The sequence below is a fragment of the Ursus americanus genome, chromosome X (assembly GCF_024610735.1).
Source record: "Ursus americanus isolate L20-20 chromosome X, mUrsAme1.1.p, whole genome shotgun sequence".
NCBI lineage: Eukaryota > Metazoa > Chordata > Mammalia > Carnivora > Ursidae > Ursus > Ursus americanus.
The window spans coordinates 65,264,314-65,288,186 of NC_142164.1; the positions used below are offsets into that span (position 1 = coordinate 65,264,314).

General features: G+C 55.9%; 1 protein-coding gene across 11 annotated transcripts; it reads right to left on the minus strand.

The window, feature by feature from the left end:
- Positions 1-935: 935 nt before the first annotated feature.
- Positions 936-22,839, minus strand: MED12 (mediator complex subunit 12). Of its 11 annotated transcripts, none has more exons than XM_087860173.1 (46): positions 22,545-22,839; positions 21,910-22,014; positions 21,511-21,702; positions 21,215-21,374; positions 20,487-20,668; positions 20,189-20,299; positions 19,819-20,073; positions 19,323-19,469; positions 18,839-18,938; positions 18,578-18,714; positions 18,219-18,350; positions 17,734-17,860; positions 17,059-17,288; positions 16,609-16,689; positions 16,299-16,469; positions 15,952-16,096; positions 15,735-15,785; positions 15,286-15,404; positions 14,948-15,091; positions 14,301-14,464; positions 13,957-14,088; positions 13,305-13,532; positions 12,985-13,129; positions 12,692-12,812; positions 12,213-12,314; positions 11,994-12,119; positions 11,567-11,742; positions 11,234-11,413; positions 9,910-9,981; positions 9,315-9,448; positions 8,983-9,144; positions 8,395-8,506; positions 8,140-8,229; positions 7,368-7,477; positions 7,056-7,191; positions 6,610-6,771; positions 5,197-5,571; positions 4,806-4,956; positions 4,434-4,639; positions 4,190-4,267; positions 4,046-4,100; positions 3,883-3,970; positions 2,118-2,358; positions 1,700-1,834; positions 1,414-1,495; positions 936-1,211 (listed from the first exon to the last, which is right to left on the minus strand). In XM_087860173.1, exons 1-46 carry the CDS (start codon positions 22,641-22,643, stop codon positions 1,168-1,170), a joined length of 6,495 nt encoding a protein of 2,164 aa, XP_087716299.1. In that variant the 5' UTR covers positions 22,644-22,839; the 3' UTR covers positions 936-1,167. The 11 variants fall into 11 exon arrangements, with proteins under 11 accessions (XP_087716299.1, XP_087716300.1, XP_087716298.1 ...); XM_087860174.1 differs by having other exon boundaries at positions 11,994-12,107; positions 22,545-22,838; XM_087860172.1 differs by having other exon boundaries at positions 3,883-4,100; positions 4,443-4,639; positions 11,994-12,107; positions 22,545-22,838.
- Between the last annotated feature and the right edge of the window lie 1,034 nt (positions 22,840-23,873).

The following is a 23,873-nucleotide window of genomic DNA, read 5'->3' on the forward strand; positions in this document are numbered from 1 at the left end:
CTTAGATGTTCCCCTGAAGTTGTCAAATCATCTGGTCCCACCCACCCACCAGGTTGAGGCTGGTCCTCTTCCAGCCCCAGCTGGGCATACCAGAAGACTCCTTTGTAGTAAAGCAGTTAGTTGGCTCTCCTGAATAGCCTTAGATCTAGGGCCCCAGACCTGAAGGCAAAGGGGCCGCAGGTGACCCTGCCACAGTTCCAAATGTGACACGGGGGCAACAGTTTCAAGTTTTCTCTACTGTAAAATGGGAGGGCGCCACAGTCATCCTGGGTCACTGCCAAGGTGGGTCATGTGAAAACAGTTCCAGCAACAGAGTGGAGAGAGAAAAAAAGGGGTCCTTCCTTTTCCTGGGTCTCTCTTCCTCCTAGAATGATACCGTCCTTCCACCACCACCAGTTCGATGGGGACACTTGCCAATGGCGGGCCAGTTTTCATCCCAGAAATGTGACTCTTGGGGAAAGTTCTCTAAGATGCTGCGTGTGTGACAGGGAGCACGCGAGGTGGCAAAAAAGGTAGGCAGTGTCTGTCACACCCCCCACCCTGAAGTTTGTTTAAAACCCAGTGTGTGGGATGGGCAGCGGAAGAATCAGTTCCACAGATTTTTTCCTTGGGCCTCACTGCCCCTCCCCCATCCCAGCAGCCTCTCCCTCCAGGCGAGAAGCTACGAAGAACCTGCAAGGTCCAGCTGAGAAGGTAGGCTGCCCTTCTTAAGAAACCAAGGGCCCAAACCTATATAATATGTTGCCAGGTTGGAGAAGGGAGGAAAGAGTAGCAATGCAATTATAATTCAGAAACTGAGGGGATGGAAGGTAAACAGGGGAGTTGATCGGAACAGAAGGAACAGGAACAGGACGAAGGCTCTGACTGGTTGGTCCAGCCCCCAGCACTCCCCCCAGAGCCCGCCCTTGCCAGCCATGCAGAACTCACACACTCCCTTTGCAAAGAAGCTCTGTGTATTGGGTGCAACAGCTCTGGGGTCTCTATATAAATAATATACAAAACCCAACAGCTCAATGCCTCACATTAACAAAAATACTAAAAACTTATTAAAAATGGAGCCTGAGGGAAGAGCCCCAACCACTACTGGTGCTAGCCCGAGAAGGGGACCGGGAATTAAGAGGAAAGGGTGGGGCCACATCCAGTGCACGTGTGGTTCTTCCAGGTGGTTCAGTAGCGTCCAAATATGTTGGTACTGGGCTGTGGCTGGGTATCTGCGGAAAACCAGAGATGATCAGGCCTGGGAGACCGAGCAGGGAGGTGGGGATGCACGAGGAAGGCTATTCAGGTACCAAGGGCAGGGATGGGACACCACAACCTGGGCCTGAAGCAATCACCTGAGCTCCTCCCGCCCGGGGTGTGGGGGCCCACCGTGCAGGCCCTGGGGCTCTCCCTGGGGGAGGAAGGCAGGCTTACTGGAGAGCTGTTGTTGGAGCTGCCGGACCAAAGCTGCTGTCTGTTGCTGCTGCTGCGTCTGCTGAAGCCCCTGGCGCTGGAACTGAGGCGGAAACCGGAAGTGGAAGACGGACCTCGAACTTTCCACTTCCTTCTCCATCCTCATCTCCCCCTTTCTAAGTGCTGTGCCTTGCCTTGCCTCCCACCTCTCCCCCCGCCCCCAAAACACTGTGCCCAACCCGGTTCACTGGCTGTGTGCCCAACCTGGGCATCTGTCCCCCCCGGGGGGCTGTGGTCCAGCAGCTACCTGGGGCTGGGACTGGGGCTGGGGTTGGGGAGGAGCCGCCTGCTGCTGCTGCTGCTGGTGTGCCTGCTGCTGCTGTTGCTGCTGTTGCTGCTGCTGCTGCTGCTGTTGCTGTTGCTGTTGCTGCTGCTGCTGCTGCTGCGAACGAGAGCGCCGAGCCTCAGACGTGGGGGCGGCCAGGGAGGCGAGAGGGTCTACCACCCCCAGTCCCAGCACCGGCCTCCCGGGGCGCTCCCACTGGCCACCCTGGAAGCCAGCAGGGGGAGAGGAGGGCAGGGCCTTCCGGGGCCCCTACTGCACACCAGGGGGCGCTCCCCGGGGCAGGCGCCGCCTCACTCCATGGCTGGCAGTCAGAGCCCCGAAGGGTGCCCATCACCCCCTCCTGGGACTCCGGGTCCCACAGAAAGGCCCAGGGCCTCACCCGCAGGATCTGCTGCTGCTGCTGCTGCCGGATGTGGTACTGCTGCTGCTGCTGCTGCTGCTGCTGTTGCTGCTGCTGCTGCTGCTGCTGCTGCTGCTGCTGCTGTTGCTGCTGTTGCTGCTGCTGCTGCTGCTGCTCCGGCAGGATGGACGCCGATCGCACGCCGGCCTGGACGCCCTGCGCGCCCAGCGGAGCCATGGTACCTATCATGGGTGCCTGCTGCAGGGTCTGGTGTGAAAACCTGCAAAGCCCAGGGGTCCGAAGGTCAAGGCACGGCCCTGGGGGGGGGGGAGGAGAAGTCCCGAGTCCCTGACCTGGAGGAAACCCCGACAAGTCGCTTCACTCATTCCTCCTGGCACTAACCAGAAGGGCCCTTCTGGGTTCTGACAGATTTCTAGGTTGGGGAATAAGGGGCAAAGATGTCACCCCGTTTTAGTGGCTCGTAACCTCCATGGCGAGGCATCTTCCAACCCTGTTTCTGCCATTTTTCTCTTACGAGAACGAAAGTCAGTCTTAGCATAGGAGAGGCGTTCTCTGAACACCCACTGAGGTGCTTTCTGCTATCGGTGTTGGGGGTCCCAGGGAACATTTCTGAATCTGAAAGACTACTGAGTTCTCCCACTCTTATGCCTTCCCACGTACGGCACAGCAACAGGCTACCTCCCGGCCGGACCCTCTGTCTCAAGTCTTCTGTCTCCTTCCCCATGCGTCCTACCCCTGCATCCCATATTCATCTGTCAGCACATCGACTCACCATATGGCTTTCCTGATCAAAAGAGCTCTTTGGGGGACTGTGTCTCAACTCTACACCGAGCGCTCGAAGCCCCATATCAGCCTGCCCATCCCGCGCCTATCTCCTGCTACTGCCCCAGCGTGAATTTTACACGCTATCCTTGCTCTTCTTTCCATTCCCCCCCCACCCCAGTCACCCTCCTTACTCTGATCCCCACGTCTTCGTTGACGCTATGTCAACGAGAAAGGGCCCCCCTTTCTTGTCCTCCACTCCACAAGTCCAAATTATAGCTATCCTTTGAAGGCCAATTCAAACCTCACCTCCTTCGTCAAACTTCCTCTGATGACTCAGGCCCACGATGACATCATCCCATACCTTTTCTGAATTCCCATTTACTTTGCAGCGCACAACTGCACACCTGATACCTCTTTCCTCATCGTCATGTTCTGAGTAAGTCTCATCTCCCCAGCCGGATGAAAACTTCTCTGTGGTGAGGGACTCTGTATCTTCTAAAATCTCTCCTCACCCTAGACCGTCCTAGCATAGTGTTGGCCACATAGCGGGCAGCTGAGGCTTCCAAGGAAAGGGCTTTCCTCTGGTCCACTCCCCAGTGTTCTACATCCTAAGCTACAGCGCCTCAAGACGTGGCTCCTGGGTCTTAACTAAAGCTAGACTAGTGTTCCGCATGGTCGGATGGCTCGGGGGCTAGTCTGTTCCAGTGTGGAACTGCTCTACTACAGCCTGGATGACCCCTTACCACTCAGTACGTCTAAGAACCTCGGATCTCTCCGTATCATAGCTGTAGGAGTGATTTCCCCTCTCTGGGCCAGGAAGAAATGTCAGGCATGTGGACGGAAAGCTACCGGTCGCCAAGGTCCCTTCTGGCTCTGGCATTTTGTGGCCAGCTAAGCGTTCTTCACATCTCCAAAAGTTCTGACTAGTCCCGTCACCTCCTGGCACGGGTTTTCCCCCACCAGATGCGCCCTCGCAGCCCAGTGTGTCTTCACAGCCCCCCCCAGATGCCTTGGGTACCTTTGAGTGGAGGTCAGCCCATGTCCGTAGGTTGGGGCCTGCTGGTGCACATAGCCACTGGGCCGCTGTTGCAGGTGGCGGGTAGGATCTACAAGAGTAGGATTGGTAGAAGGGTGGGTGCTCTGATAAGGCTGGCTGGAGTAGCTGGGGGGCACCATGGTACCTGCGGGGCCTGTGTGTTGCTGCAATCCCACATGAGAAACATAAGGAGTATAGCCCTAAAGAGGAGGAGAGAGGGGGTCAGGGCCTGTGCAGGGCAGCTGGCCTCAAGCCCCCTTCCCCCATTCTCACCCTCTTGTGCCCTCACCTGGGAGGTCTGCAAACCGTAGGAAGAGCTGGGAGTCATCTGATGGACAGATGACTGTCCCAACATCCCCTGACTCTGCTGAAGGGAAAAAGGAGACAAACTCAAACTCGGAAAAATGCTTTCTACCATCTCGGTTCTCACATTTCCCGCTCTGCAAGTCCTTGCGAAGATCCCAGGTGTCTCCTCAGTCCCGTGACCCTCCAAAGCCCCTCTCCCTGGCGGCCCTCCCTACTGCCCCTCTCACTATCTTTGCCTGGAGCTGTTGGCGAAGGCGCTGTCCTTGCGGCACCGCGGGCTGCTGCTGTCGGTACACAGAGGTCTTGTAGGAGTTAGGTTCTAGTCCCATGACTCCGGTCATTGTTGTGGGCAGCACTCCAGGGTATGGTGGTCGGGTGGGCAGCTTCTGCATCGGTAACCGCACGGGGCGGTACGGGTCCACGCGAGGGCCACCTGGAAAGGGGAGCGGGCTGACCTCTCCAGGCTCCTTGTCCCCCCCCCCCGCCCACCAATCCCTGGCTCCGCGTCCAGGTCATGCACAGATCCTCAGAGATGTGGCATCGTCCCTCAGGCGGGAGAGACGCTCGGGTAACTCTCATTCCTAGGGGCTGGCTCTCACCTGCGGGTAGCGGCTGGTTCTGGGTGTACAGGCCTATGGAACCCTGCCTATAGCTAAGATGGGATATGGAACCGGGGTTAGCGTGGTGCAGGAGGTCTGGAGGCACCGTCACGCCATAGGGGCCGCTCCTTCCCGGGCCCATTCCATAGTCCTGTGTGAACAGCAGAGGAGGAAGGTGAGTGGACTGTAGCTCGGTGGGGTGGGGTGAGCTGGGGTACAAGGGGTGCAGAGGAGCTAGACCTATGTGGCTCATTTCTGTAATTCTAAAGGCACCTCTCCCCCACCTCCCCCGCCCCCAGAAACCAGAAACCAGAAACTGCACAGAATCATGGAGAAAGAGAGAGGGGGGAGGCTGTGGAAGAAGCATAACGGGGTGGGGGGCAGCGCTAACCTCTGTCTTGGCGGCTGGCTGGCTGCGTTTCTTGCCCTTGGTGGACTTCTTCTTGCGTTCCTCAGTACTGGGTGGAGCGGCCCCAGGTTTGTCAGTTTTGGGGGGCTCTGGAGCCTTTTTCTCGGGCTCTAGCAGGGTGGGGGCAGGAGGCTCCTCATCTTCCGGGGGCAGCGGCAGCGGCTCCAGGTAATAGGCACGGGGCCGGGGCCGCAGGTGCGTGTGATACAGCAGCAAGCGCTGCTGTTCCTCTCCTCGGGCCACTCGCCGGTCCACCCGGACTGTTCCAAACCAGCCCCAGGAGAGTGGTGCTGACGGCTTCAAGCCCTCAAAAAGATCCCAGGGAGAGATCTTTTGTTTGGTGGAAACCTGTAGACCCTGCTCCAGAAAACGAGACACAGTGAGCTGCTGAGATTTGGAAAACAGAGACAGACCTTGAGGACTCTAGGAGAGGGGGTAGGATCTGCTGACAATAAAAGAAAACAAAAACAAAAACAAAAATAGGCCCCGGGTAGGTTCCGGGGAGGCGGTGAGAGGGAGACAGACGGACACGAACACACACGCATACTGACACACATACACACTCACAGAGCAGACGGAGTTCAGAGGGGCGAGGGTCACGGGCGAGGGAGCAGAGACGGGCACAGATGCGGACATTCAGAGGAAGACACAGACAGAAACAGGAAGGCAGGGAGAGCCTGAAGACAGGCAAAGACAGAGAGCGAGAGACAGAAATAGGGAGACAGAAAAACAGGAAGAGAGAGACAAAAGAGGGGATCGGAGAGACACAGAGAAAGGCCAAGTGAGAGTCATGTGGTGGGGGGTGGGGGGAAGGCATGGGGGGGAAAGCCAGCCAGATGGGCCAGGAAAAGAAGTGAAGACAATGTATGTAGGACTGGGTTGGACTCTGGAATTTAGACTCTGCTTTGTCTCCCCGCCGCCCCCCCCCCCCGCTCTCCACAGCGATTCAGGTTACTCAACAGAGACAGAGACAAGGGGCAGAGAAAGTTGCGCAGAGATGGGTGCGCTGGGGCAGAGGAATGCAGGGGTAACAGATCCAGCAGTCGGCCAGACCGATGGGTGGGGTACCGACCAGGGTGGAGGAGGACAAGGTGCTGAGAAATGGGTGGTCTGTTCGAAGTTGGGTGTGGATGGGGGGAGGCCTGCAGAGGTGAAGGGACAGACCAAGGAAAAAGAATGAGACTCCCAAGATGGGGAGCAGAAACGTAAACAAAAGTTCAGTGATCAGCTCCACACCCCAGAGACGGCTCTCACCAGAAGAGCCCCACGGATTCCCTGGCCTACTGAGCCTGTCATAGCCACAAGGTTCATGCAGGGAAAGCTCTTGCCCAAAGCGGGGAAAAGCTGGGTGTGGGGGGATCGGTGCCACGGGGATGGGAAAGAAAGGGGACGTGCCTCCTTCTTGAAGATGGAGTCAAAGCCTGCAATCTTGTTGCCCTTGGTGTCAATGAGGGAGCCCTGTGGCTCACATGTGATGACATCTCGGGTCTGCTTGGGCAGTGGCAGCAGCTGGCGAACTTTTTCCAGACTGTCTGACTGGCGCTCCCCGAGCTCCTTCTGCGGGCAGAGGAAGATGGGGCAAGGGCTCAAGGACACAGCAAAGGAGGAATGGGAAGTCTCAGGGGACAGCAGAGAACGGGGCACGAAGATGAAACTTGGTAAAGCCTCGCCTCGATGTACAAATAACAAACAAAAAAAGAAAAGCGGATGTGGACAGGGAGGGCAGGCGGCTCTGGCCTGAACGAAATCCCTGAGGCCGGGCAGCGTGCACAAGGTCAGGCGAGCCGGAGCCATGGGGCCGGTCCCCGGCCCCGCCGAGCCCTGCCCTCCCTCCTGCTCACCCGCAGCTTCTTCACCAGGTTCATGTAGGCACGTTTGTTCTCCTCCATGCTGCCCTGAGAGATGCTGGACATGTCCGCGGCCAGGGTCCCGTTGATAAGCACACTCAGCATGTCCAGCACGGTGGTGAAGAGCTCGCTGTGATGAGAAGCCCGGGAGAAAACCGGAGAGGAAACAGGCTAGGACAGACAACGCCTCAGCGTGGGACCCGAGCAGGGAGAGCCACGCCAACCGTAGGGGGCCGTGCACCTGGTGTGGGGGAAGGGAGTTCCTCTTGGGTACAAAACTGAAGGGAAGGGGTGGGGATGCTTTACTTGTTGGACTGCATGTCCACGGTGCCGCTGATGATGATCTCCAGGAGGAGCACGGCCCACTCGGTGGTCTGCTGGGTGCTGCGCTGCACCGTGTCAAACATGCCGCCCACCTGCCAGGGCCACGACCCAGTCAGATGGCTCGGGGGCCAAATCTAGCACTGCGGGAAAGCTTACAGTGGAACCCGGCCGGCCTGGCCGCCACTTCGCACAGCTCAGGCCATGTGCCAGTCGGACCCATGATCTGCTATATGATTCCAGGCCAATGACTTAATTCTTGGCGCCTTTGGGCGTTGGTTTCCTGACTTAGGAACTGATCAGAGTTGGACTAAGGGATGTCCAGAATTCCACTCAACGTTCCGTGTTGGGTTTCTAGGGCTCCGAGGGCCCAGCCAGAATCTAAGATACTGGGGCAGGGTCTCTGCCAAGATCCAGGCCCTCAACCACTTCTAGATCCTGTGTCTTTTTTTTTTTTAAGATTTTATTTACTTATTTGAGAGAGAGAGCACAGAGCTCCATGTGGGGCTTGATCTCAGGACCCTGAGATCACAGCCTGAGCCGGAGGGCAGACACTTAACTCACTGAGCCACCCAGGCGCCCCTAGGTCCTGCGTCTTGAGGACAGCCAGGTCTGTACTCGAAGATCCAGCGGAAATTGAGGCCTCTGTCTCAGCTCCCCACCAGCCCCTGGCCGGCCGGAGAGGGGGAGGAGGGCTTCTCTGTGGTGCAGTTCTAGTCCCACCCACGTCTTTCTTTTCCCCGGGCCCCCCTCTCACCAGGTTGAGCCGCAGCTTGAGAGCCTCGTGCATGAGCTGCTTTGGTTTGCAGTCATCTAAGTACTGGTCGTCACGCCAGTTATTCACAATCTGAGACAGAAAAAAGGGTAACACACAGCTCGGGGCATCTTCTCATTTCCATCCCCAAACACCCAAGGCATTGATCGGAAAGTACTGGAGGTTCTGGGGACGTGGTGGCCTCAGGGGCACCTGTCTCTGCCCTGCGGCCCTGCTCGGTGGCCCCGAGGCCTGTACCTGGTGCACCTGGCTGTAGAGGGAGGTGAGAAGGCCCTCACGCTGCTCATCCTGCCCTTTCAGACACGTCAGCACCAGGGATAAGAATGGCTGCTGGCTCAACAGGGACATGCTAGAGAAGGGAGGAAGAGGAAAAGAAGAGGAGGACCATGGGATGCGAGTCAGGAAGCTCCAAGCTCATTATTCCAAGCCCCAGACTCTACTCTCTCAAGATCTAGCCTTTCGGGGTGCCTGGGTGGCTCAGTTGGTTAAGCGTCGGCCTTTGGCTCAGGTCATGATCCCGGGGTCCTGGGACTGAGCCCAGTGTTGGGCTCCCTGCTCAGCAGGGAGCCTGCTTCTCCCTCTCCTCTCCTGCTTGGGCTCTCTCTTGATATCCCTCTCTCTATCAAATAAATCAATAAAATTAACAACAAAAAAGATCTAGCCTCTTGCTCAACCGTGCCCACTCTTACCCTCCGATTTTCCACTTTCCTGTGATTTTTTTTATCCCCACCCCTCTGTCCCAACTTGTCCCAACTTTTCTTCTTCCCTGGCCCTGCCTCCTTTCCTTTCTAACCCTCAATCCTGGTGCCCCCACAGCCACTTTACCTCTTCTGCTTTTGTCGGTCACGTTCTTTGCGGGAAGAGGAACCCAGATGCTGGCCCTTCTCCAGTTCCTCCCCAGCCGCCTTTAACACATGCCCCTGGACTGAGGTGGGCAGTTTAGCAATGAGGGGGGCCACCAGCCACACACCAGAGCGCTCTAGAGAGCTGGAGGACAGATGGAGTACACAGGGTTCCAGAGGAGCCAGGCAAGGGTAGAACAATCCATCCTCTCCTTGCCTGATGGACAGGCCTAGTATCTCCGTGAGGCTGAAATCATTTACACTAGCAGAAGAACAACTCAGAAGGGGAGGGGTCCGGACAGGTTTCTACCCAACCTGAGCACTGGCTTGGTCTTGCTGCTGCTGGGCATGTTGCTGGTAGTGCTTCCAGAAGATGACCCTGTCTCCGCTGACTGTTGGAAAACCTCGATTGTGGCCTTGGCGATGTTCTCTAAGAGGGAGTTCATCTCCTGGGGTGGGGGGATGAAAGGCACAAGGGGTGCTAACTAGGCAACTGGGGGTGAAGGAAAACAGAGAGTAGGAGACATAGAAGATGAGGGTGGAGAAAAGCATCTGGAGGGCAACGAGAAGGGAGAGACACCACTCTGCTGGGAGCCGTGCCCTCCAGCACCTCCTTATTTCTCCAATTCCCCACTGTCTCCTCCACGCACACCTTCCTACCATTGTGACCACAGAAACAGCCTCCGCCACTACCGCAGCCAATACCCCTCCCCCCAAGGCACAGAGCCCCAACACTCCCGACCCACCTCCCTATTCATCAGCCCCATGCGTTTGCCATCTTCCCATCCTCTCTTATCTCTCTCGGCTCAAGGACCTGAGGGTGAGACGCAGGTTCTTCTGTGGTGGCCCGCCCCCCTGCTGCATGGAGTTGGAAGTGAGTATGGGAAAGAGGGGGGCGGGCTCCACTCACGTTGTTAGGGGTCTGCTTGATCATGAGCTGCAGCTCCAAAGAAGACTGGCGCATGGTCCACTGGTCCAAGTTCTGGGGTAGAGACGCCGCCCGCAAGCTCGTCATCATCACGTCCCCCGCCCCCAGCCACCTACCACCCCAAGGCCAGTTCCTGATCTCTCACAACCTTGAAACACATATGCCTACCCATGTCACTCTATTCAGGAAAGACTCCACCAACATGACCCAAAATGGTTGAAAAATCTACCCTTTTTTTTGTTTTGTTTTTAAAGATTTTATTTATTTGACAGAGACAGCCAGCGAGAGAGGGAACACAGGCAGGGGGAGTGGGAGAGGAAGAAGCAGGCTCACAGCAGAGGAGCCTGATGTGGGACTCGATCCCAGAACGCCGGGATCACACCCTGAGCCGAAGGCAGACGCTTAACGACTGCACCACCCAGGAGCCCCGAGAAACCTACACTGTTTTAAAAGCGGTTTGGGAAAACTTCACCTTTCCCCAGTCTCCAGTTCCAGAGCCTCACATTCCTTCGAGGGGGGAAGTTCTCCTTAACGCTTACCCTAAATCCTTGATGTTAAAGTTGAAGCCTGCTTCTCCTGTTTTAAACCAGCTGCTCAAAGTCCTTTAGGACCCAAAGCCTCCTACTGTGAGTTAATCCCTCCCTGACGTTATCTCCTCTGGGCTGAAGAGACCTTATTCCTGTAGCTCTTCCTGATGGCTTTCCTTCTCCACCCTCCCTCCAGTTACCTGAATGTCTGAATCCGTGTGGCAAAGGCACGGGGTACGGGCCCGCCTGGGTTCCCATGCTGACTCTAAACTCACTAGCTGTGTGACCTTGGGCAAATGACTCAAGCTCTTCGAGCCTTGGAGTCCTCGTTGGTCAAACACAGACATCCCTACCTACTTTACGGGGCTGCACAGATGAAACAAGAAGATGTACATAGAGCACTGAGCACACTACTCGGCCCAAATCAGACGCTCCATCACTGCGAGCTCCTCGGGAGCCCCGCCGTCCGCTACTTAGCCAGGAGCAAACGCCAAACAAGCAAGCCCCAAACTCAGTTTCCTGGATGTTGTGCCTCCCACTGATAAGCTACGGTCCCGGTCCCACTCCCGATAGCCGCGCCCTTACCCAACGGTTGGCTCTAGGCGCTAGACCGCGTGGGCTTGACTCCTGAACCCACGTCGGAACTGTTTCTCTCACCGCCTTCTGCCCGTCTGTCTTCCTCCTTGACCACCGCCCTCTTTTTCTCTCAGGACTCCCACTGTTTCACCCCGGGCCTGGGCCCCCCACTTCCTCCGAGACCCCCCGTCCCCTTGGCCTACCTGGAGAATGCGTTTAATGCGCTGCCGCTGGGGGTTTTCCCCGTCCTCATTGTCCAGCAATCGATGCGGGTAGCAGATGAGCTGCATGAGGCGCTGTGCCTGCGCGCTACTCAGCACCGGGTCCTGCAGGTCGTTGCTGTCCTCGCACAGTGACTTAAGGCAACGCTCTCCTACCCATTCCTGAAGAAGCAGTGACGGGGTACGGAGTAAGGGGGATGGGCTGGGGGTCGACGAGCGGCAGGAGGTATAGGAAGAAGGTGGCGTGGCCGTGGCTGGAAAGAGCGCTCTGTTACGTAAAGGCACTAGGAGGTGCGGGCGGAAGGTGAGACTGACCTGTTGGCAGATGCTGCGCAGCACGTACTTGGCATAGACGTCCAGACTGGCTGTCTCCACGGAGATGTTGCGGCCACCCTGCCTCCGCCCGCCACTGCCGCCTCCTCCCTCCTCCTCTGGAAGTTCTTCTGTTCCTCCTGTCACAGTGAAGCCCGAACCCTTCAGTTCCGCATCCCCTGTGGTTCACGGGCGGGAGATAGGGAGGGCAGAGTGAGATCTGAACACAGTGTAGAGACCCAGCCCGGACCCACAGAGGCAGCAACTCCCCAAATCCTGCCCTGTGGGACAGAAATATACTTCCCTCCCTCCTCTCCTCCCCAAAGGTCAGAGAGACCACCTTGAGGAGGGAGAAAGACTGTCCTTTGTAGTTTAGCTACCACTCCACCCCACACACACTTCTGGCACCACTCCCTTCCTACCCCCATACCAAGTACAAACACAGCCTTGAGAACAGCAAACACAGCTCCATCCACTATGCGGTTCTGGGAGGCAGCCAGCAGGTGGCGGTCACAGGAGGAACGGATTCCTACTGTAGGCTTGTCTGGGGAGGAAGCTGAAGTCAGGGGAAGCAAAAGTAGAAACGGCGGGGGGGGGGGGGGTCTGCCACACTTTCTACTGCTGGCTGGCTCAGATTGGGGTCACTTACTTCCATCCGACTGGCAAGGATTGAGTTGAGGTGTCTTGAAAAGGTGAAGGAGGATGCGGCAGGTAAGCCGGGCCCCAGGCTCAGAGTCCTGTTCACTACAAGCTAAAGAAAAATAAAAACAACAACAACAAAGCAAATTGGACAGGGCAAAGGGAGACCGTATGTGGGTTTGTGGGTGGCGAAAGGCTGCAAGGGAAGGTGAGGTCAGGCAAAAGGAGAAATGACAAGATAATGCTGGAGAAGAGGTGGGGCAGCCAATTGTCTTACAGCGCCAGGGGAGTCTCTCGGAGGGTCAAAACACAGAAAGATCGGGGCGGCCAATGCCAGGTTAGAAAGAGGCCGCTCCCAGCCCAAGGCACACCACCGGACTGGCCTCTGGCGGTACTAGGGAGCCCCACACCGAACAGTGAGAGTACGGCCAGATTGTCTAGTCAAACCTGGGGTCCAGAAATTCTAGGGGTTATGGATTGGCAGTTCACCGGCATTAAGGAGTGAAGGGATGGCAGCGCAGCGAATCAGGTCCTCGAGGAGCAGACACTGCCGAGCGATGAGGATGGCAACAAAAGTAGCCAGGGAGTCGTGAAAAGACAGGTCACTGACCTGGAGGAAAATGCAGACAAGACACCCCGCCTCAGTGTGCAGAGAGGCTGCCAACTCAAAGTGGTGGGCCTCCACTCTACCGGGCCGTCCCTCTGCTACCTCGACGACTGGGACCAGCCCCCGGCCCAGGGAACCATACCATGCCCCAGCAGGACCCAGGCCCAAGTCTCACATCTACGTTGCAGAGAAGGTCGTTGAAACCACAAGTGCCATTGTTCGAGGAGCAGCACAACGCCTTCAGGACCCCTAGCCATTCTGCACTCAGGGACTTGCAGTAGCCAGTCAGCTCCGCACACAGGATTGCGATGTCATTCACCCTGGGGAGAAGTACAAACGCCCTCAGGAAAAAGCTTGTTCCACAAAACCTCAGACTCATTAACTTTTCATCTCCACCCCAGCAATAACCAAGGTTGCCGTACCTCCCGGGTATCTCATCCCTCCCAAACTCAGGCAGGAGCGTGGTGCCCGTTCCCGACTCAGTACGCCCCATACCTATCGGGATCATGGTGCCCCACACAGACGTGCATAAGGGCATTGCAGACAAAGCTGTAGCGGTTAGCGGGGTTCTCACTAAGACTCTTGCCTAGCCCCGTGTAGGTGAAGGTGTGAGCTGCAGGGTTCTCCAGGGTATCAATCATGAACTCGGGCGCCCAGCGCATGTTGGATTCTGAGGGCTCTACGTTGCAGTAGATGGTGTTTTTCACCTTGGAGCAGAAGTCGCTGCAGAGGGGGAGAAGGGACACAGTAGTGTTGGAGGAGATCTGGCGAGGCAGAGGAGTGGTCTGGAAGGGGGAGAGGAGAAAAAAAGGGAGGCGCCGGGGACCTTGGGACAAGCAAAAGGGAGCCGGGACCAAGCAGAGTGGGAGGGACAGGGACCCAGTGAGAACAAGGCGCGGGGGCCTCTGGAGGCTGGGAGGAGGAGGAGTGTGGGCCCCATAGAGATGGGCTGGGGGCCAGGCTGATAAGGAAGAGAGGGAGGCAGGCCTACTCTCCGGAACCAAGACCATGTGAAGGACAGAGTTCCCAGCTGGCCCCGCAGAGACAGCAGGGTCCTGGGCTGTGCTCTGCTCCTGAGTTGAGCAGTAACGGGAAGGAGACGGGCCAAGGTCCCACTCTCTACCCTCACCTCCTCCACCTCTCTTACCTGAAGAGCTCCCCAAATTTGCTCTTTAAATGGCTACAGGAGGTGTACAGATCATAGAGATAAGCAAGGATACAGCGTTCCGCAGAGGAGCCATCTGACCGGTTCATCCCATGCTTCACTACGCCACACAGCCTGTCACGAGGGGGCAAGGCTGAGCCGGTCATTGGTGGTGCGCACGGGCCAAGGCACAGAGGTCCCCGGACACAGGCTCACGAGCCTCCCCCCTCCGCCCAAACGGCAGGTACTTCCCCACGGTGAGAGCCCTCCGTGTCCTTCGGGGGCCCCCTGCCACTGGCCTTCGCTGGAGTCCTGTGCCGTCCAGTCATTCCACAGCCTCTGCTTACCCCTCAAAGACCTGGGCCATCTGGTCCTGGTTGAGGATGAGGCAGGCGTGGTAGTGCCGCAGGACGGCCACGATACACAGGCACAGGCTGGTAGTGTAGCTGCCCACCAGATCCGAGGACTTGAGGAGCAGCTCGGCCTCGACCACGCTCAGTTCGTTCAGGAGCTAGCAGAGCGAGTTTGGGGCAGGGGGTGAGAAATGAGACGAGGCCCACGTGTTGTATATAACCCCCCTTCCTGCGAGGCCACTGCCCAGGCAGGCCTGAGCCCCTTCCTGCTGGAGCCGCCTCAGTCTAGAAGGGCCCTGTTGCCATACGCCAGTCCTTTATTCTATTAACGCCACAAGCCACATTGACGATCTAACGATCTAATGATCTAACCCGTCTCTAGGATACAATTCTATGAACACCACAGCGGGAGGACAGTCCGTACCCAAGCTCTCATCTATCTCTTGGGCCTCCCTGTGGAGCACGTGCCTCTAGTCCGGCCTTCTAAGCTCATGTTCCACTTGACCCTCCAGCCCCCACCGAGCTAGCCTTCTTGCCCATCCCAAGTAGTCCGGGACACAGGCTTGAGCCCCGACTCTCGACCTCGTGACCCTATACAGCACAAACGCTTTCCTTCACCTTCATCTCCCCAACTTCCCCACCTGAATGGCAAAGTCGATGAGGCCACTGATGCTGAGTGAATATTCCATGAGGTCGAAGATGAACTGCACATGCTGCACCAGAGGCAAGTGGTATGACATGCCAAGGGCAAAGCTTGTGATCTGCTCCAGAACATTCCGGGAGACCTGATAAGGGCAGTGGGAGTGAGACGGGAGTGGAGAGAAGCGGGAAGAACCAGGGAGGCAAGAAAAGGAGGATGGCGGAAGGGGATGAGACCGGGAGGTTTAGCCTGCCTAGGGGGGGAAAAAAAGATACGGAGGAAAGGAAAACAGGGCAGGCCGGCAGGACGCTGGGAAGGGGGCAAGACTTAGGCCCACACCTGAGCCGTGACCTGGTGCTGGTCATAATGTGAAAGGTGCTGGAACTTAGCAAAGATATCTTCAGCAGTGGGGAAGGCTTCAGGCCGGTTGCGTCGCCGCTTCTGCCCATCCTCCCCACCTGAGGGGACAGTGGAAAGGGAGCAGTCGGGATGGGGACGAGAACTAGTTGACTGGGGGTCTGGATGGGGGTATGGAGAGAAGGCTGTGAGTGGGTGGGGGGAGGGAGGGATCAGGGAAGGAAGGCAGGGAGGAAGGGTGGGAGGGAGAAAGGGAGAAGGGAAGGGAGGGTCGAGGATGTGGTGGGGGAGGGATGAAGGGAAGGGGTCAGTGAAGCAAAGGTTTAGAGGACCACAGACTACGTGGACCTTAGAGGAATACATACAGGGAGGTGCTAGGTCAAGGGAGGGGAGGGGGGAGGGCGGGCAGTATGGGGCTTACTGTGAGGTACCTAAGAATGTCAGGTCTCCAGGATTCAGAGGCACAATAGGAGCAAGCTGGTCTGCAGAGGGGGGGAATGAGGGGGGAAGTTTCAAAAGGACTAGAGCTCTCAGGAGACTCCAAGAGACAGGACATGGGGACATGACTGGGGGTTCCCTGTGCTGGGGAAGGGGACACTGACTAGGGCACTCCTAGGGGGAGATCTGTTTCAGGAACCTCAAACCCACCAGTTTCCGCTGTCCCCTTGCGGTTCAGAACCTTCAGGATATCCTTGGTAATTTTCTTGATGGCATGGCGGGCATCATCTCGCTGCTTTCCCACCCCAAACAGTACGACCAACCGCTGGTTGCACTCATGGCTGCATGACTCCTCCTGCATCCCAGCAGCACCGTCAGACTCCGGTACAGGCCTCACTCCCTCCTCTCCAAAGCATGCTCCGTGCCCCTTAGCATCCCAGTGCTCAAGCCCTTCCCAGCATACCACACCCGCAAGAACAGCTCCAACCCCTCAGCACAGTCCTTGGACAGAAACCCCGGCGCAAAACTGAGGTCTCCAGGAGCTCGGGGAACAGTACCTGGGGGATGGGAAAGTGTGTGGCATACTGCACATGCCGCGGCTGGTCATAAAGAACCCCAAGGGTCCCTTCTATCTTCTCCTTGGGTGGGGGCTTCACTTCCTTCTCCACATCTGGTTTCTCAGGGGATGGACTGCCCTTCCCCTCACAGGGCATAGTAGGGGAGAATAACTAAGAAAAGGCGAAAAGGCAGAACATTTAGAGAGTAAAAAGGGGGTCAGGAGCATAAAGAAATTCCCCAGAGACGCATAACAGGAGGCCCTCAGGAGCTGCATTCTTCCACACCTAACTTACTGAGAATCTAACTTACTGAGAAATCAGGCTTCTCCATGTCCTCGAAGAGCACACTGGAACTAGGGTCAATGTCCATAGACTCCGAGAGCCCTGGGTCCTGAGGACACAGAACATAAGCCAAGTTGCTTTAGCCCCAGGGAGCTGCTCCACACCACCGAGAAAGGCCCACGGTGAAGTTGGAGGGAAGAGACGTGTTAGGAAAAGCACCGTATCAGGAGTCGAGCTCTGACAGGTCACATACCCACCTCACGTCTCAATCCTTTCAGCTTCCAAGTGGGGGATCAGAGCACCTCACCCCGTTGTGAGGAGCAAATGCCAACAACGGATGTGAGAGGGCTGGGCTGGCCCCAAAGCACCGAGCCAATACCACCCTCCTTATTAGGGGAGGGCTACCCAGACCACTCTGGGAGCCAGGAAGATGGGAGCAACCGAAGAAGGTAGCGAGGGCAAGACAAAGCCCACTCACCTCCAGCTTGCTACTGCTGCTGCCCTCAGCTTCCTTGCGCTCTGAGTCGTCAGCTGGGTCATCAAAAGGAGATGGAGGCCGGGGGCCGGGGGCTCCAAAGGCGAGGTCCCCCCGAGAGATGAGGGTGCAAGTGTACATGTTGTGGGAGAAAACATCATGTCGAATCAGTTCACAGAACAGCAGGACTAAGTTAAAGAACTCCACTCGCTCACTCTCACTTCGGGGGTCCGCTGCACAGAGGGAATGAGAAAGGGGGGCTTAGAAGAGCACAAGAAATGGGCAGCCAGGGAGAGAAGCACACCGAAGGCACAGTGCTCCTAAGAGTACCCAAGGTAGGCGAGACAAGGAACAACCCCCCAAACCGTTGAGGGACAAAGTGCAGTTGGTTCACCCCCCTCCTGCCCCACACCCCGTCTCGGAAATGAAGAGAGCATCCTTGCTGCTATTTATGCATGAGAATGCTTCTGGTGTGAGTTCTTGTTTTTATTCTTCTCTTGATTCCTTTATTCTGTTCAACCATAAGATGATCAGAGGCTAGAATTATACCCCAAACTCAGTCTGCAGAAAGCCCAAAACAGAAATAGACACCAGAAAGCCCTTCGCTATGCTTCCCAGTGACAGTGGCAGGTAACTGAGTCTAGGCGGAGGTAGGCGGAGGGTGGCAGGGGTCCATACTCAGCATGGGAGCCTGAGTGTCCAGAAACTGCAGGAGGACATCCTGGAAAATGGGAGCACTGGGAGCAGAAAGGGAGCCAGAGGCAATGGAACCCTTCTCATCGGCGGCTTCTGATTCTCCACAACGCTGTAAGACAAGAGAAGCAACCCTAGCGTCGGTTTTGCCCTGCTTCTTCACCTCTCCATGCATATGCCTGAACTGCCACGTGTCTCACCTCCACCCCCAAGCTCTTCGCTTCCAGCCCCGCTTTGAGCTCCGTTTTCTTTACCACCTCCCAACTGAAGCCCTGTCTACTTCCCTAACTCCAACATCGATCTACTCCTTCTTCCTGTTGCCTTATGTACTCAACTTTCCCTTTAGGTTCCGTACCCCTCTGTCTTCTCACAACTTGAACTTGGGTTCTGCTACTCAGCTCCATCTGTTTCCAACCCCAGCTGCCCCTGCCCCATTGGCCAACCGTGTTCTCTTATCTCTGCCCCCTGACCTCGGCCTCAATCTCGGCCTGTCTCTTCTCCAGCAGCTTGGCTACCACCATAGCGCGATGCCGACCAGAACGCTTGCAGCTGACGGCCCATTCACACAGTAATGATACTACGGCGTCATCATCCGAGGAGATCTGGAGACCAAAGGAAGACAAGGGTGAGTAGGGTAGGGCTGGGGAAAAAGTACCGTGCTCTAATTTCTTCAAGACTGGGCCCCCATCTTAAAACATCCCAGGCCCAGGAAGACTGTCTCTTCACACATCCCTGGTGTCCGCCCTCACCATGCCTTCCCCTCAGGCGTACTGTTGCTCTTGCAATGTTTTGTTTTTGTTTTGCTCCGTCTGTTCCCCTCCTTGCTTACCTCGTGCCCATCCTTGCTAGGGCCCAATCCAAAGATTCGGTTACAAAGGGAGTCAAGAGAGTTGCTGAAGTCAGAGCGCTCAAAACTATGGCTGTCCAACACTTCCAAAGTATGGAGCACCCGTCCAATGGTGAAGCCTCGGGAGGAAAAGCGGTAAAGGGGACTTAACAAGAGGCCAAATGTGTGCCGACTCTCAGATTGCTAGGTCCTTACCATTCTCCCCTCAAACATCCTTCTTACTCTCTGTCCTCTGGCACCCACCTGCAGTAGCTTCCTGGCACTTATCAAAAGACCAGCGAACCTCAACCGCCTGTCCTCGCTCCTTGATCTGCTGCTCAATCTCACGCAACTTTGCACGGACCTGCAGTATGGGAAAAGGAGGGCTTTAATTAAGGATGCACCAAGGCCTACAGAAAGCCAGGGCCTAGGCGCAAAGGACAGTACCAGACTCAAAGTCACTATCTCCTTTTTTTTAAAAAAAAGGTTTTATTTATTTATTTGACAGAGAGGGAAAGAGCATGAAGCAGGGGGAGAGGCAGAGGGAGAGGGAGAAGCAGACTCCTTGCTGAGCAGGGAGCCCAGCGCAGGGCTTGATCCAGGAACCCTGGGATCATGACCTGAGCCAAAGGCAGACGCTTAACTGACTGAGCCACCCAGGTGCCCCTCTAAGTCACTATTTCTGAAAGAGCAATTCAGCCTCCCGTCTCAATCCAGGGGCACAAGGCTGGCTCCTGGTGGGACTTACCTGTTGAGTAAAGGCACTGTTGCCCTCTGGCATGGGCAGGTTGGAGGGGGCAACAGGCAGGTGGTCGAGTGGTGAGCCAGTCTTAATGCGGCTATCAGTCAGCGAGTAGTGCCAAACCAGGGCACTAGGACAGCACAGGAGGATGGTCTGCCAGACCGGAACAGCTAAGTCAGGCTCAGTTCCCAAGGCTACCTCTCTAGAACCCCATTAGAAGACCCCAGCCTGAGCTTTCTGGGCCAACGTTATTCTGAGTCCCTGGCGTAGCACCACTCCATCTCTGAGCCCCTCCCCTCATCCCCTCTCCTAAAAGGCTCCAGGTCTACTGTTTAGTCCTGGAAAGGAACTAATGCCCCAGGAACGAGAAGCAACAATCTCCAAGCAAGTACTCAGTGCCTGCTCCCACCTCCCACTGAGAATCACCCCCATTCTTCAGGACAGGCATCCAAGTCTTCTCAGGATGCTTCTTAATGCTTCCTTGGGCCCACACAGTACCCACCTGAAGGATACAGCTGAGGCCAAAAACCAGAGGCCGGTGCTGAGGGCACATCAGCAGGTCACTAAAGGGTGTAGAGGGTGTGCTGCTGGTTGGGGGCTGAGGAGCAGGGGTGGTGGGCAGTGTGCTTGTCGACTGAGCAGACATAATGTGAGATGAGTGACTGCTCACGCCATCCAGTTGCAAGGCCAGTCTCCGGGTACAGAAGTAGGCAAGGCGGCGGGAGAGGTACGCAGACTGAACGAATTCCCCCGAGTACTGTGAAGACATGCCCATCAAAACCCCCAGTTCTCCCCAAGGGACATGGCAGTCACATCTTATTCCTCCTCGGATCCTCCCTAGGCACTCCTCCCCACCAAATCCTAGGCCTTACTCGAAGCAGCAGGGGCAGCAGCAGTTTAAGTAGCTCATCCTCTCCAGGGCGGATTTTCTCAAAACACTCAAGGACCCAGGTCAGGAACTCATGTCTGTCCAGCATTCCATCCTATGGGTCCAAGGGGCGGGAAGCATATTAGTTTCCCTGGGGACTCTTAGCGATAAAGCAGATAAAGTAAACGAATGGAGGAAGAGAACCACAGCTGGGGGAAGCTGGCAGGCAGATTCTGTCCCATACCGGCAGAACGTGAGGCCAGGTTCCACTGAGGCGTCATGTGACATGCCCTTCTTCCTACCTGAAACATGAACATGGCCAGCTTCTCGTTGTAGTCCCACTGCCGGATTGCCACCTCTACGTCATGGGGCAAGGGCCCTATCGTGGAACCACAGCCCCCGCTGCCTGCGGGCCCTGGCCGGTAGTATTCAGCCATCTTCTGCAGCTGCTCCCATAAGTATTTGGTGATGATCTGAGTCCATTCTAGGGGAAAGGTGGGGAAAGGACTATTTTACACCATCCCTCTGCTTAGAACATCTTCTGTTCCCCCCCCCCCGCTACCCCACACCCATATCCCCAATCACCATACTTCTAAATTCTATTCATCTTCTCAGGCTCTGGTCCAATGACACCTGCCCAAAGCCTTCCCAGGTGTCCCCAAAAGAAAGTAATCTTTCTGTCCACTGAAGTCTCAAAAAACCTTTCACCTTCTCTTTCGAGACACACACACATATATACACATAGTCATGCATACACACACTTTCTCTAGTTATGTGATTCGTACATATGCCTTAGCATCCCTACCAGACTATAAGCATCCTAAGGGTGGGAATAAGGGACCAGTCCCCTCGACAGCCCAGTACATGCACACAGCAGATACTCAAGACACTCAATGTTTACCAATGGAGTGAATGCAAGATAAAAGCAGAAGCAAGTAATACAGACGACGAAGCAGAATCATTCCAAGGGTCTCTCTATCACTCCTTGATGCGATCAGTGGTGGGACCCCTGGTATTAGGAGTTACTCACCCATGAAGGGGTCAATGACATGTCTCTTCTTCACCTTGGTCTCACTGATTGCTGCATAGTAGGCACAGGTCATCTTGATGAGCCAGGCGGCCCGCATCACAGGCACTGTGTATTTGGCTAAGTACCCAAACACTTCCTCCTTTTTACTGAAAATGGGGACCTGGACGGACATCACAGATAGTGAGACCTCTATCATCCCCACAAGTTGGCACCCACGTAGTTTAATCTGGGGATAGGAGAGTACTTCATACCCATGCTCCCCGCCTTGGCCTGAAGACCAGGAACCAGCACCTCACCTTTTTGGCTAGTTGCGTGAGTGGCTTGGTGCCAGCCAGGTCAGTGAACCAGGTATTAATGGCACTCTGGGATCGTGCAGTCACCAGCCAGAAGTTGTCCTTCTGGTTCACTTGGGGCTTCCTGCGACCGGTGTCAGGGAGGGTGTTACAACGTAACTTCTCCGCAATAATGCTGCTGAAGTTGGAACTGATCTGAGGGAAGAAAACTACACCTCAGGATGGGAAGGAGAGGCGGAGAGGTGGTCATGCCTCTGATGGGCTAATACCAATGTGGTAGCATGAGGTCATGAAGGAAAACTCAGCCATTCAGGTCATCCCTTTAGGTCTTCCCAACCCAGGGCCTTTGCTCCTTCTCAGATTCGTCCAGCCTTTTCCTTCAGCCTGGCAGGGCTGTCTCACCTTGGCAGGATTGAAGTTGACGTTCTTGGCACTGCCATGTTCATCCCCAGAGACAGCAGGCTGGTTATTGAAACCTTGTTTTACATTCAAGGCCGTCAGTTCATCCTGAGGCAGGAAAACGACATTTTAGCTTTTTTTTCCCCCTGGGGGTGGTGGTGGTGGGAGAGGAGGGCAGGAGAAGAGAAGGGAACAAGGGGGGGGGGGAAGTAGGAGGAGGATTCTGAGTAGAACAGATTGTTATTTAAAGCTAGGCCCTTATATTCATTTGGACCCCACCCTCACCCCCACAGTCACTAAGATTTCCAATCACCCAGCGCTCGCTCAACATCACTCTTCCTCGCAAGCTTGCGAGCAGCCGCAGCTCACCAAGCTGCCTCAGACAACTTTCTGAGGTGTGTGTGTGTGCGTGTGGAGGGGGGCGCCTCCAGCGTGGCCCCTACATCATTCCCTAGTCGCCCCCCGGAACCCCCTCCCTCCAGGTCCCACGCTCCCACACCAGCCCACTTTACTCTAACCCCTTTTGGGACTTTGGCTCCCACCAAACCGCCCCGCCCCCCCCCACCAAACCATCAATGCTTCCTCCTATGCCGATCGCTTGCCTCAGGCCCCTTGAGAGCCCCGATTTTTGAACGCACCTCCTTCTGTTTGGGATCTTGAGGGTACACATCGGGAGGGCCCAGCCGCGGCCGCTTCAGGGGCCGGTGTTCGTAGCTCAAGATCCCGAAGGCCGCCATCTTGCCCAGCCCGTAGCGCCAGAGGCGCCAGCCGGGGCCGGCAGAGGGGGGAGGGGGAGAGGGAACTGAAAAGGGGGGCGGCGGTTGCGAGGACGGCAGCCGAGAGACAACAGGGGGCACGTCAGAAACTCTCGATCGTTGCCGGAAACTACCGAGGGGAACCGAGGGACGCCGGGAACCGTCGGACAATACCGACTGCAGCGGGGGCGGGCCCAGCCCGGCGTGGGGCGGAGCTTCGCGGCTGCGGAGCCTCTGGGCCCGCGCGGCTGAAGATCGATTTCAGTCCCCAAATATCTGCGGAACGTCCTCGAGCGGTCCAGTGTGGCCCGGGGTGCGACCCCGCGAGGCGGGAGGCAGCGGCAACGCCGAGCTCTAAGCTGAAACTGGCTCCCCAGTGCCTCGCTCGGTTCCTGGCCTGGAATCGGTGCTCAAGGGTATTTGCCTCGGTTAGGAACTCTGCCTTTTACCCTAAACCACTTCTGCCTTTCTGAGTTTCTGCATCTGAAAAATGGGTGTACGTTACCTCCTTCAAAGGGCTACTGTGAAGATTAGAAACTGTCTGCATAAGAAAGCACCTATTAAACCCCTGAAAGGCCAGCTCTAATCCCTCAAGGTCTTTATGGTCTGGCATTGAGGTTCTTAACCTTTTTTGACTCACAACCCCTTTAAGATGCTGATGCGCGCTATGGGCCTTCCCAGAAAAGTTACAAAAGCAAACAAAATGTTACATACTTTCCAGGGAAATTCTTAGAGCCGGTAAAGGTCAACAATGTATCCCCTAAGTGTCCATGAACTCCAGTTTGAGAAACAGGCACTACTAAGTGTCAGATGCTCTTCAGACATCATCTCCTTTAGCCTGCAAACAGCCCCTTGAGTTAGAGATTATAATTATCTCCATTTTGTGGATGAGGAAGCTGATTTTCAAAGAGCGAAAGTTCACTTGCCAGATGTCATGCAGGTACGGAGAAACGGAGCTGAGGCTAAGATTTTTTTGGGACTCTTGGGCCGGTACCCTTTCTGTGATGGCATTGCTCTTCAGAGAAAAGATGAAGTGCTATAATAAAAGCAACAGATAATGACAAATAAAAAACTAATAAAATTAGCAAATAGCAAAAATAACACTAACAAAATGCTATTGAATTGCAATGGGAAGATAAATTAATTCTGATTGGGGAGAGGAAAACATACTGGAGGAGGTAATATTTGAGCTAACCCTAAGTATAACCCACG

Coding starts and splice junctions, on each gene's coding strand:
- MED12 (XM_087860165.1), bottom strand. CDS start 22,643: ATGGCGGCCTTCGGGATCTTGAGCTACGAACACCGGCCCCTGAAGCGG. Junction 19,470..19,818: donor GCCTCAGCTGTATCCTTCAG/GTGGGTACTGTG, acceptor CCGGTCTGGCAG/ACCATCCTCCTGTGCTGTCC. Junction 18,939..19,322: donor ACAGTGCCTTTACTCAACAG/GTAAGTCCCACC, acceptor CCCATACTGCAG/GTCCGTGCAAAGTTGCGTGA.